The sequence below is a fragment of the Limanda limanda genome, chromosome 5 (genome assembly GCF_963576545.1).
Source record: "Limanda limanda chromosome 5, fLimLim1.1, whole genome shotgun sequence".
Lineage (NCBI taxonomy): Eukaryota > Metazoa > Chordata > Actinopteri > Pleuronectiformes > Pleuronectidae > Limanda > Limanda limanda.
This window is the reverse complement of record NC_083640.1, coordinates 21,564,855-21,578,876: the sequence shown is the minus strand read 5'-3', so window position 1 is coordinate 21,578,876 and position 14,022 is coordinate 21,564,855. Positions and strand designations below refer to the sequence as shown.

The window sequence follows — 14,022 nt, the reverse complement described above, 5'->3', positions numbered from 1 at the left end:
CCAACTCTGACAGCATGTACTGTTTCCATATTTCTTCTTCATGTCCTCAGCCTGATTTTTGTTTGTCTCAAACAGTGTCCTTGAAACCTGAACCATAAATACCTGAACAAAATCACATTGTGTGAGCTGAAAAATGGTACTGGAGGTTTTCCTATCATGAAGTAAAGTAGTTAAAGTATATATAACTGTATTACAGCAACATCAGTTAAGCTCAATCATTAAATCCCATGTTGGAAAAAAAACACAGTATTTAATTGAGGTTTAAAGTTTAGAATATTGTTTAAGGTAAAACTTCAAAATACCACGCCTCAATTATACTTTTTTGTCATAGGTGCTCGATAACGTCTTCGTTGGGAAAAATGCCAATTTTGAAAAACATACCAGCTGATATGTTGATATAAGAAGTTTATTAAAATAGATTTTTTTTTTTCACAAGCAACAGCCCAAAACCTCGAAATTACTAAGAAAAGCACAAAATCCTCACAACTCAATTTCTGTATTTAAGTGATATTTGTCATTTTTGATTGAAAAATAACTAACAAGCACAAAGTATTTGAAAGTCCATCATCACTTATTCACTTTGTCCTCAATCGTAAGAAGTATTTAATGGACAGGGGGAGTTGGCTGCATCGGTAGTAAGTGTAAAGTGCTTTCTGCTGTGCTTTAACACTTTATAGTGTCCTGTAGCTTTACAGTATAATGTACATCTGCTAAAGATTCACATCTCACAGACCTTAAACCAATATTACATATTGACATATTTCCTGCAGTGCATTGATTGAGTTGTAACATTCATTGTTTCAGCCTCAACTGCAACAGAAGATTGAATACTTCAACTTTGTGGAATGAGAGAAGCTGTGACGGGGGGGGTTTCGCATCACTGAGTCAACTGTTTATATTATGGCATGAATTAATATGTTTTCCTTAATAGAGGGCATATAATCATACTTACACCGTTACTACTGTGTTTAAGTGACACTTGAACACAACAATGGTTTGAGTGGAGTAAAACATTCTCTTCTATAATTAGAAGCCATTTATCCAGGATTTATACGCAAGTTTCAAAGGGCAGCTAAGAAGACAGGAAGACAGACAAACAAGCAAAGACATGAGGTCTTACTCATTGTGCACTTATTTGATTAATGATATGTAGTAGGGCTGCCAGCATCCCTCAGGAATCATGACGTCATGCTTGAAAATCCTCCCGTTAGACCAATAGATGGCAGAAGTTGCCAATGAGATTCAAGACATGATGGACATTCCACCATTTCCAGGCAAAGATGAGAGAAACTTCCTAGACAATCTCTCAAGTGCCACTTTGTCTGATAGCTTTCCACTCCAGTGAGAGGTGTGAGTAGAAAGAGTGGGGGAGGAAAGAAGGACGGGAGGGGAGAGCACGAAAGAAGGGAGGTAAATGTCACCGAGAGCACTTTGTGATGTTTAAACATTTGCCAGCCTCACTGTTCGTCACTTCTTGGCAATTACCTTACTACGAGCAACAATAATTAAACAACAGTTCACACGATTGCAAAGGAAGTAACCTCACCAGACGGAGGAGCATAATCTTAACCAGAGCGTGTACGTCTTCTGAAAGCAAACGCTCGTCTCTGCATATGAAGAACATAAAAATCCCCTTTGTAGTTGTGTGTGCATGGTGTCAACAAGGTTGTTGAGCGTGTAGAAACAAACATTTAAAACAATTTAATGGAAAACATCTTGAGGCAACGGAGAGTGTGCAGCTGAGTTAATGAAACGTAATCATTGTGTAACGGCAGAAGATTAGAAGTTTATTTAATGTCCGCAAATTTAAATCAGATTACAAAAAAACTACACTTTGATGTATAAACAGGAATTTTTTAATGCACTCTAAGTATTTTAATAAACACCTCGCATTACACGGCTTGAACTTTTTCCATATACTGTTTAAATTTAAATGTTTTCAACTCGAACTCCAGAAGATGTCATGACACCAGCGGCGCCTGGTTAGAGCAGTAGGAGGCCGGACATGACGTATAAATGTTGCTGTGGAAAGCACACTGTGTTTGTTAGTGTTAGTGTAATCCCCAAAAGCTCATGAATCTCTTTGCCTTTTCAAGTTTACATCTTCGTTGTCGTCTTCTGCATCACGCGTTAGAAATGTCCTCAACACGCCCAATCACTCACCGCAAATTTACGAGACATTTCTCTGCTGTATTCTCACGTGGGACATTAAACTAATGACGCAGCTAATCCTTTTATGTCGTTTGGCAGGAAAAATGCAAAAGGGGCATGCTGGAGGATATGACAAGTATATGGTGGTTGGTTTGCAGATGAGTCAAAGATTGTTATTGCAGATTCTTCGGTTGGGATTGTGAACAGGTGTAAATTAAGAGGGACACAGTGGGTGAAGAAATATTTGGCTTCAGGAGCAAAAGGGGCCAGGCCAACACCTACCAACTCTACCAAGTAAGATGGAAGACAATGCATGCAAGTTTTCCATGAGACTAATAGGAAAGGACGTTTTTCTATCATTACTTCCCTCTTCGATAGCATCGCCTACACTGTCATAGAGTGAAAGGTTGCATGGAGGGAGGTGGTGATAAAAAGGACACGATTGACTCATTTTGTGAGCAAGCAGGTCTCTTCCACAAATCTCACATGAAGTTGCAGTGACGTAAACCATTGTTAGCGGAGGTGATCGAGCCAAGTTCTCGCTTTTCAAAGAAGGAACCATATGCTGTTGACGAATAATGAACCCGATGTCGGCGTATACGGCCTTGAAAATGAGCCCAGACTCAGTTTGAACGATCCAGTGAGGATGTGTTTTTACTTTACACTGAGTTTGGGACTGTGGAGATCACTCCTGTGTCTCAACAATGACCCGATGAGCGAAAAAAAGAGTTGGCTTTAAAAGTACTTGATACTGCAAAACTCTGTGGTTTTGGTTTGACACAAAGCAAGAGGGGGAAATACTGTGGATGTCTGAGTTTACAAATAGAACGTGACATGATTATGTTTCCTCAACATACACCAGTATGACCTCGGATTTTTTAACTGTATAAATAGCTCAGTGTTCTTGGTGGTGAATGAAAATTAGATTCAAGCTACAATTGAGGTAAAGAAAAATGCTACATTTTTGGAGATTTTCATGCTTTTTAAATTTAATTATTTGACACACATGTTTCTAATGGTCCAGAGAGGTAATTTATAAAATCTTCTTAAGTCAAATATTTCCTAACAGTTTTTATTCTAATAAACAAAGAAAAAGGAACTGGAAAGCAGCGAAAGTGTTTACAAGCCTTTTTAATTACAAAGCACAGAAGCTGTAGTTATTACTGCTGTTAGCACTTCACATGACAATAATACCGTTTGTGTTCCCAATGACTCCTCATAGAGGCTGACCACTTTAACATCTGTCTGCAGGAGCTGACCACATCAAGAAATACTGGAGTCGTTACTACCAGGGGTCCCAGGGAGTCGTCTTCGTATTGGACAGCGCGTCATCCGATGAAGACCTCGAGGCCGCGCGGAACGAGCTCCACTCGGCCCTCCAGCACCCACAGCTCTGCACACTGCCTTTCCTCATTCTCGCCAACCACCAGGACAAGCCTGCCGCAAGGACGCCAAACCAGGTAACCAGTTATTGCACCTCAAGCGTCACTAACTGTAATCAGGTTCAGAACCTGAACTTCCACAGATTCATGGAACTTGACATGTGTGTCTCAATCAGAACAAAGTGGTGGAACCTTTGCTGTGTGTCAACTCCAGCCTGTTAACATGAGCACTGAAATGAAAACCAAGTGGTTCATCGTCACGCACACAGCTGGGGTGTGGTCCGGGCCCAACAGTTTGCCACGCTACCGCCAGACGGGCCGCAGCAGTGCGTTAGTAGAAATGTCATGTAGTAGGTCGTGTCACCACCTCCCCCCAGGACAGAATTAATCACTGCTCGTGGAGGCAGGAATAAAATACAGCACATCTAGGGTCGTCTCTCTGCTCCACCCCTCTCTCTGTTCTCTCTCTCTCTTTCCGCCATCCTTGTCGCTAGCCATGCTACACCGCCACACAGTCCCATCACAGAATGGGCCGTTATGGCTAGCATGCCCCGGGAATCGTTCTCCCCTCATGCGTACCTACTCATGCATCATTTTGCTCAGGTCTAGTTAATGTTTCTAAAGGAGAGCTAATACTGTGAGAGGGTCGTCTGTTTTTTCCGAGCTTAGCCCCCCCCCCCAGTGCTGCTGCTCTTCGCCGATGTGAATTAGACAGTGGGAAAAAACATAAAGTCCTAGGACCAGACTCAGACCCAAAACCGAACGTATGACCCCACCTGAATCAGTCTAACTTAGTTTAGCTAATTAGTATGGATTGGTTGTACTTGAGCACAAGGCGCTATAGTCACGGAAACCCACTAATCTTATTGATATTTTAAATGGCAGCTGCTTGTTTTAAGCCCGACAACACTGATCTCTTTGTTGGCTTTCATAACGTAGCCAATTTAATCCAGTCTGTGAACTGCCCACACTTTCCTACCGGTCTTAGCGTGATGTGTCCTCTGCCATATTTGACCCGTCATTGCATCAGTCACTGGAAGTATTGACTTTCCTGAATTGTTTGCAAACACTGGTGACACGTGGGACACGTTATAGAGACCGAGGGATGAGATACTTGTCGCCCAAAGGCCTTTTCTGCGCCACGTAGGGTGGTGCTATTCCAGTTCACAACGAATGACTTTCATAAAGTGAGTTGGTTGGGGTGACGGACGAAGCTGATGTTATTACAGTTGATGCTGTACTGTGTCTACTTCTATCAGCATTTGAGCATATGGTAATTTACTGCTGCCACTGTCTGTTCCCTCTGCCTTCCCATACATGCACCTACACGGAACACATTAAACCAAACCCATACACAGACATGGAGATTCTTTGGAGATTTCTAATTGAGCTACAAGAATTTAGTCTTTAAATGCACTTATAGATCCTATTTACAAGGATTCCAGTAATATCAGCCTTTCAAAGACATATCAATGTTTGCTGATATGAAAACTTTTATTATAAAGAAGGCATAAAATAGGTGCATTTATGTTTACATTTTACATAAAATGTTTTAAATGTTTAAAATCAAGTTGGATATATTTGTATTTTCTTTGCTTAGTTAATAAAGTTTATGCTTAAACTTTAAAACATCAAGCCTCAATTACATTTCTTTGTCATAAATACAACGATGTTACGACTATTTAGGATTCATTGCCATTTTCTCATTTTGATATCTGCTAATATATCAGTTTCTGAAATGTCTTACTCCCCGTTATCAGTGTCGGCATCAGCCTAAGAAAATCCATATCGGTCATGCTTTACTATTTAGTCTATTTATGACAAGCTGGAGATTTATTTAGTCTTAACAAGGCTTTGAATCCGTCTGTCTGGGTGAAAACATCTTAATTCAATCAATAAATTAAATTCCACTGACACTGAAACTTTTCAGAGTCTCCAGGGAGCCACAGTCCGAGCACTGAACTCGGCTGTGGGTTCAAATAAGATCTTACCTGACCTGGTTTTCTAAGTGTGTGTATATTGTTTGTAATACGTCAGTGTGTTTGAAATTTCATGGTCATTATGAGTGTTACCATGCCCGTGTGTGCATATTATCATCTGACTCATGGCTGTGTCACTAAAGAAGCTTTGTGTTCAGTGACTCACGAGGAATCTTTACTAAGATGAAACAAAATCTTATAACAAACCATGAACGGAATGACTGACTCCACCTCTTTGTTTCTCTCATTAATGGTCTAATAAGTATAACCTAAGGTAATAATATCAAATTTATACTGTTGAAAATAAAGTGGGAAATGACATGTCCATAGTAAGCCCACTCAACAACTGGAAAGTTCAAGAGGGCAAACCCTAACCAAACATTTGCTCAAGAACCGTATGGGGTCCCTTCCTGGAGCTTATTTTTAATTTCTCCATGTTCTCATGCTTTTTCTTCTACCTCATGTTAATCTCCGTTTGAGGAGTTTGAATCTTGTAAACATACATTAGATTAAGACTATAAAAGCTCTATGTGCTGTGATGAAACAGGTGTAGACCCTCAAGGATTGAACGACTAACTTATTAACACATTCTAGTAAAGACCCAACATGTGTTTCCACGGTGAACTGGGTAGATGGTTTATCTAAATTCCTCAGACGCTGGTCACATGCAGCACCCTGTGAATATTTTCTTTTTTTCAAATTAGAACTTATGCACATTTCTGAGCTTTCTGTTACTCTACTACACATTAGACGCCCAACTTCAGTGTGGTTTGTCTCCAGGAAGTTTGGGAATATTTATGTCTTCATATTACTTATTGATAAAGGTTGTCAAAATGCTCTACTGTAGAGCCGAGTTGCTTAATATTAAATGAAAGTTACACTAAAAGTACCAAGGTACATGTCAGAAACAGGTGGCAAACCACTCTTGGCACCGGCCGGGCTGGTCCTGTATAAGTGCAGTGTGTCTCCTCGGCTGAGGATAAAAGCAGAATTAAAGATATGCCACTTCCGATTTCTAAAAACTTATCATCGTCAGCAGCAGCAGGGACGTTGGAAGCATCGCAAAGAGGCCTCCGAGTGAACCCTAGAAAGTGTCAGGCTATGTGCTCTATGTGCAGCTGCACTTCTGAACACACGAATCACACATAGTATCACTCATTTATAGGTTATCTGGAGTATGTGTATTCATGAATAACCTCTTTGATTAAATTAGTTACATAACCGCTGTAAGGGATGGGGTACATTGGATAAAATGTCCCAGATATTTAATGTTAAAGTTGTTCATGATGTTGTCATGTTCAGGACACTGATACAATACAAAAATCCCCCTGAAACAAAGCATGAATAGTGCTTCTCTATTCAAATTAATGTTTTTTTTATCCAATGAAACTCGGTAAACATGGTTAGTGTTGTCTATGGCACTAAACAGTTTCAGTTTGGCCAATTTAAACATCCTTTCTGCATGCAGCTCCCTCTTCCCTACAGAAAGAGTGCTTACATCAGCCATATAGACACGTCCATTTTCACAAGACTCAAAGAATCTTACATGTGCACGTATCCTTTAAAGCTCTTGTATAAGGCACCATATATACCCGCTATGTTATGTGTGTTTTCATTATTTATTGGAATTTCCATTAGCCTTTTCGTAAGGAAATGTGTCCCTTTAAGGGTCGGTGCACATTGCTTTGAGATGTTTTGGGCCAGTGGAGCTACTCCACTGAAACTTTAGCTTCATAGAAGCTTCGCCGAGTTCATTAGGTCATCAGCGGGTCAGGAGGGTAACAGTATACAAACACTGTACATCCTAGTGGAAGGTGAAAGTCTTTTATGTTTCTTAACCACCATACATTTTAACTATGATACATTTAAGTGGAACATAATACTTCTAGCAATATTACACTATGAAGTGGAACCAGTCCTCTCTTAGTATTTATATCTACTGTAACATTTGTTTTTCTGAGTTAACGTTGTAATAATGTTCACGGTAACTTTAATCCATAACATGTTGAAAAATGAGCCTTTAAACAGGAGTCACAACCTTTGATCGACCATAACAATTTTCTCAGGAGAAATCTGTCTGGTTCCTTCTTTTGTATTCCCTTTGAAATGTTTAAACGGTTTAAGCATGTCTAACTGTTTATTCGACGGGTCACTCTAAATTAAAACAAGAAGTCATACCTTAGGTCTTGTATCACATGTGATGCATGGGTACAATGTTGCGGGTCTTGCCACAGTTTTCCACCTTCAACGGTATAAATGGGGTTTCATGGGGACTATTTTACATGTGGACTGTTGCCTCTCACTCCATTCACTGTCTCCGAAGCATATCTCGGCAATTTGACTGTTTCAATACACGTAACTAAACCATAATGTTTAACAGCTGCCATCCCAAAATATCTTCCAACAAATATTGAATTGCTTGAAGAAGGAAAAATAATAATTTGCTTTGATAACTTTGTCATCACAGAGGTCTCGAACCTTAAAATGACATACTTTGAAGTTCTCCTCTGAAAGTTATGTAAAACATTCCACATGAAAATGAAACGGATCCTGTATGTAAATAGGAAGTTGCACAGTCCCTTGGACGGTCATTAAATGGTGTATAATGTTACAACCATGGATGGAAACCTGTAGAGGAAACCATGTTGTGTTTTTGCCTCTGGAGGTCTGTACGTGATCTAGATTGCAGAATTAGATTACGCCTACAGATGAATGAAATTTTCGATTGAGTTTTACTGGAACATGTATTGGATTTTTGCTGACGTCCTGCTGCAGACCCCTGGCTTTACTATTTTAACTCTGCAAACCTCCAAAGACCACAGCTGCAGAGCAGGTTCTTTCCTCTTGTGAATGTTTGACAAGCACCACCCATGAAACAAGCCCAAATTGAGTTGGTCTAAATTCTATTGGCTGCTTCTCTGGCGATGACACTATACACAAATGACGTCTCCATATTGGCTTTCTTCTCACAGCAGCCACTCTGTTGACAGAGCAAGGTGGCTCATTTCCTTAAAACACACACACACACACACACACACACACACACACACACACACACACACACACACACACACACACACACACACATACACACACTTGCAGTTGCTATTGCTGTTTTCTGGGGAAGTCCTTGTTTACGGTGTCACGTTCGGTACTAAAGGTGTTTCTGGCACTGCTAGAGCAAGGGGTGAGAGAGGGTGGCGGAGGGGTAATACAGCTCAGTGGGCTTGTTAAGGCCTCACTGGGGCCCTCTGTGCTGGTGCAAGTGTTTTTCAGAATCAGGGAAGGTCTGGAGGAGGTAGAAGGAAACGTGGGACAAAATTCCTTGTTGACATCAATCTCCTGCCGTTGGGGGGCCCAAGGAAGCTGGGAAGGAGTGGAGGGGAGGTCACCCTGTTGATATAACACCTCAACAAAGCAGGTCTGTTTGGATGGCTGGGCCTAATGGACTGCGTCCACGAAGAGGTCTTGTTTTTGAGAATTCTGTTAGTGTTGTGGACAGAGGTCTTTTTGGTTCTATTGCTGCTTGTGTTATCAGAGGAAGAGACAGAAGACGGAAAGAAACTGATGATACACCGTGTGAAGAGTGGAAAATTATGGAACCCACGAGAGAGTCACAGAGAGGCAGAGAGAGAAAAGGGGGTAGAACAAGTATACGGAATACAGAGAAGATAAGGAACAATGAAAAAAATACAGTGAAGAGGGAAAAGGGGAGGCTGCAGTGTCTAACCTTGAACCATGAGGCTGCTCTGCTCCAAAATTGAAGACAGAAGCCCTAAAACGTTGTGGTCAAAGTCCCCATGACTAAACGGGAAAGGCGCCCCTCCATACACTTCTCCTTCTCTTTCTCCTTCACACTCTCATTTGCACAAACACTCAAGTTAATCCAGCTCCAACAGACCCGTTATGATTTAGTCCAATGTGAGAGAAAAGAACAATGCCTGGTATGAATTGGAGCACATCTGTTTTCACTGCACCAAAACTAAATCTGATGTGTGTTATGCATTGTGACAAAGTTACACCACACAGACGAGCATCCGCTCTAATGCGTCATACACTTACACTGCAGTGTATGTGTGGCATCAGTAAGAACAATGAAGTCAATGACAGGAGGTCGGTGTTAAGTCTTAAACTGTGTTTTACAACCACTTTTTGTCTCAATTTCCAGGAAAATTGTACCAAGAGACAAATTTTCACCTCTTCACCAGCCAGCATGCAAACAATCATTAATCATCAATTTGTCATGTTTTGACAGAGACAGACAGGCAGACGCACACAGACACTCAGACACACGCAGGCACATTGACGCAGACCTCCACGGTTTCACATACACCAGGTTTTCCGCCTTCGACTGATCCTAGATGGAATAATATTCCTCACGGGAACAATGTTTTCTCCTGGCCGCTGTTGACCACTGTTGACAGAAACACAAGACAAGCTGAGAACATCTCCTCATTTGTTGTCAAGGCCTGCATATAAACAGAGGAACAGCCTCTCAGAGGTTCACTTCTACTGTAAATCACGGTGCTTGTGCAAAAAATGTTTTACTCTCTACAAGTTTGAACACCCGCACTTCTTGGTTGGATGAGTTCATCTCAGTTATACGTTGATTCAATAGAAGCATACACTGCAGTTGGTGAATGACATGACGAGTTTTGGATTACGCTCATGGAGCACGGTGTGGAAATCCCACTCTGAGTACAGCTGCCCCTGGGTGCTGTGGCCTTTTACATTCACTCAAACATGTCTACATCTATATTCTGCGTTGTAACACTTACATACTGTGTATGTATGAAAGTGTCAGGGACACACTTAAAAACACTGCAGGGGGTGGTGGGGGGGGGTGATAGACAGTGAACGAAAGCATTACACATATCCTGAAATGCCATCTGATGAGTGGTGAAGTGAGACTTTGCATCTGCACTGCATAGATGAAGTCACTTTTGGCCACTCGCCTTGAATTTAACCCTTCATTTACACGCCTGCATCCATTTTATATTGAATTGTGTTTGGGAATTTATACCCATCCTGCACTGTGCTGCAGATCCTCTCCTTTTCTCTCTGTGTCTGTACTTCGCATTAGGATTATTTTTTATAATTTGTGTCCTATTTTTTTTAAATTAAAAAAGGCTGAAGAGGGAGAAGATTCCAGCCATTAAGAAAAAAAGCTTAATCAAATTATGTTCATATATTTTTAGCCTTAAAAGTGGAGTTGCAAGCTAATCGCTTGATGAATGTTCACTTTCTCTCTCTTTTCCCACAACCACAGTGTCGGAATAGTATCAGTGCCATTGATAAAGCATTGGAGAGGAAGTTTCCAATCCCTGGCCTCCCTCACTTTCACCACTCCCCCCTTTTTCTATTCTTTCATTCATCTGCGTTCATTCATCTGCCTGCTCGTGTTTACCCACCACCCCTGTCAGAACATTGTGGTGAAAAACTGGTAAACTGCTATACACTGTAACATGTGTGGGCCAATTAACAAATAGTACACCCCTGTACCTTGTTTTTGGAGATTGCTGTTTCTATAGCCTTATGCAATACATCCATCCACTGAGTGAGCCCTTAACGGTTTGGCAGACCTTGTGTCATTTATTGTTTGTTGTCTTTCCATGTCCTCCTTTCTCTTTCCTCACTTTTAAACTCCCAATAAACCTCTAAAAATGTTGAACGTACTCCAGCATATGAAAACCTATAACTCACTGGGAGGCGTGCTTTCTGCAGGGAACAACCTCACCAACCCCACGTCTCTGCAGCCAGTTTCTGTTCTCCTGTGGTCCACAGGAATGTGCCTCCGACAGTGATGGAAAACCCACAACCCAAAAATTGTTCTTCCCATGTACAAATGTCTCATCACCCAACCCATGCACCCCCGGATTCACGCAATAACAATTAGAGAACACTGGTATAACGGGAAAGATGAACTGATCAGGTTTTATTCCATGTTGCCAAAGACCCACTCTGAAGGTAGAAAGGTCATTTTTATCAAATGTATATTTTTCATTTGACTTTTTTACTTTAATACACTTTAAAGTGATAATTTCACTCTCCTCTTGCTAATTTAAAATGTGTGGACCAAAGTTGTGATGCGATTAAAACACAAGTATTGCATTTTGCATACAGGGTTTCATTATGCTGGTATACTGTCACACAAGCAGAACAGAGTAAACTGTCGTATTTCTGAGATTCCCATCCAGTTAATGGAGACGTTCTCGTCACTGATTGGTGGAACTGTCGGCGACAGCTATAGGTGAGGCCACCACTGGCGATTCAAAAAGCTGCTTGGGTCATGGTGTAGGGGAAGTAATTGTTACCCGGCCTTTTTGTCTCTATTATCAAGCTTCCTGAAATAAAGTGGGTGGAGTGGGGGCATGGGGAGGGAGGGGGGGGGTCTGTTTGATCATTGATCTCCATGACCCCATTTGAAGGGTCTTAATCTCTCAGTTGACCTCCTCAAGAATTTTTTTGAGGAAGGTTGACAGGGGTGGATGTTGACCGGGAACTATTAAGAGAGTGTGGATGCTGTGGGGAAAGTGATGGGAGCGTGTTTCCACTCGAGTGGTTAAATCAGTGAAATGAACCTGGAAGGTGTGTGGATACACACATGTTTGTACAAGTGTATATGCAAATCTGATATATGGAAATTGGCACACACACTGCTGTGATCTTTCATGCTGCTAAGCCACTGATAGTCGCACCCGAGTAAATAACTCTATCAAAGTTTACATAGTACCAGCTCACCCATGCTTCAGGGTTCAGCTTTGTTTTCACGCACAAGCATGTTTTTGTTGAGCAATTCCTGGTGTAACATATTGTTTATACAAATATGTTTCCTCCCAACCTTCCCCCTTTTCTCTTTCCTTCCTCTCAAAGCACATTGAGATATAAGAATGTTTGCTACTGTAATTAGTTGTGAATGTTGTGGTTGTAATATGATCATTCCCGATAAAACAAAAAGGCATTTTAATTGATATCCTGGCGACTAGAGGTGATTTTCTGTCCTATCCCCCCAGTGGCTGAACGTGCAGCCTTCATCTGTGGATGTTCCTCCCTAATGCAAATGTCGAGCTCTATCTCCAAAGAAGCTTTAAGGCTAACTTTCCTCTAGCCTTTGTGTCTCAAGTCCCCCAGGCACTACTCTCCATGACAATAAGAGGATAACGCTGTCTCTGTCTTCAGGGCTCAAACTGAATGTTGTGACAAGACAACCAGACTGCACCCTTTCACATACATCTGCTCCACAATTGAACCACTCCATACAATACATCATTAGTATTGTCCACATCCTCATGATGGTTGCAAGTTGACAATGGACCATGTGGAATATTGCGACAATAATTTTTGCCTGTAAGAGTTGTGTATTTACTTATCCATGTAATTTATTCTTTTATAAAGGTTAACAATGATGCTCCACTTCATCTCTTCTTGCCAACGATAAAGCCTCCAATCCCCTGGTGGACTGACACAGAACATTTACTCCAAATAGTTTTTTGACAGTTACACTTCATTTGTCAATGAGTGGCTGAAAATGTGTAAACAATTAACCGAGAACATTTGTCATTTGATGAGACTTCCACTTATCATTTGAAGTGTCTTCTGTGTGGATGAAATCCAGTTAAGATTTAAGACTCTTTTCCTCACACTTGGCCACATGTGTGCGACTCCATTGGCCAGATCCTAAATATGATTGGGATCAGTCTTTTGTTTTCCCAGAGTAGATACAAATCAAGTCGTAGAGATCAAGAGCAGGTAGTAAAATCTATTTTGAACATGCACTCCTCTGCCAGATCAGTTTGTGGATTTTTTTTTTTACAGGGAGTCTCTTCAGTTTAAAATAATTTCATATGGCTAACATCGAAAACACTCAACAGTTGGAGCAGCTCACCAGTCCAGGTTGTCCATTTGATTTGAGTACAGGGATATAAGGTGATTTGTGTGTAATGATGTCTGAGAAAAGATGGAATTTGCAGCCTTACTTTCTTTTTCTTGCTTCATAACAAATCAGTTTTGCAATACTGTTTATTGAGGTCACAGTGTTATCATTCATTTGTAAATTCTCGTCGTGTGCGATTAACTAATAATGAGGTGTCTGTTGCGCTTCTTATTTTTGAGGTATTCACGTCGATCGTAAACATTTACATGTTGTGGGAAGAGAAGAAACACTGACAGGGAGAAGAGATGCAAATGTTTTCATTTGAGTATCTTTGGCATTCAGGCCAGATAATTAAGTTGTTCTTTTAACTTGTCTCTTCTTCGAGCCTCCAGATGCGTCTGAGTGTTTTCAGACAAGGTGTGTCGCTCCAACACGCCCATCGGTGAGCAGCTGTGCGGATGTGCTCATTTATGCGTGCATGCGCACAACCATGGCAATCAGACAGTTGTGTTTTACATCAACAAACCTCACCTTGTTGTTCTCTCACCCCACACCCCCCACACACCATAGTGTTATGTGGTCAATTCACTGCTCGCCCTCAAGAATGCAGCTACAGTCCGACTGCACTACTCTCAGA

The 14,022-nt window shown here is 41.2% G+C and overlaps 1 protein-coding gene across 1 annotated transcript in view; it reads left to right on the top strand.

The window, feature by feature from the left end:
• Window positions 1-14,022, top strand: part of LOC133002230 (ADP-ribosylation factor-like protein 15) — an 89,023-nt gene that overhangs the window by 42,892 nt on the left and 32,109 nt on the right. Inside the window, exon 4 of the mRNA XM_061071995.1 lies at window positions 3,403-3,611. Within this exon, the coding sequence (XP_060927978.1) occupies window positions 3,403-3,611 (209 nt within the window). The remainder of the gene's footprint in view (window positions 1-3,402; window positions 3,612-14,022) is intronic.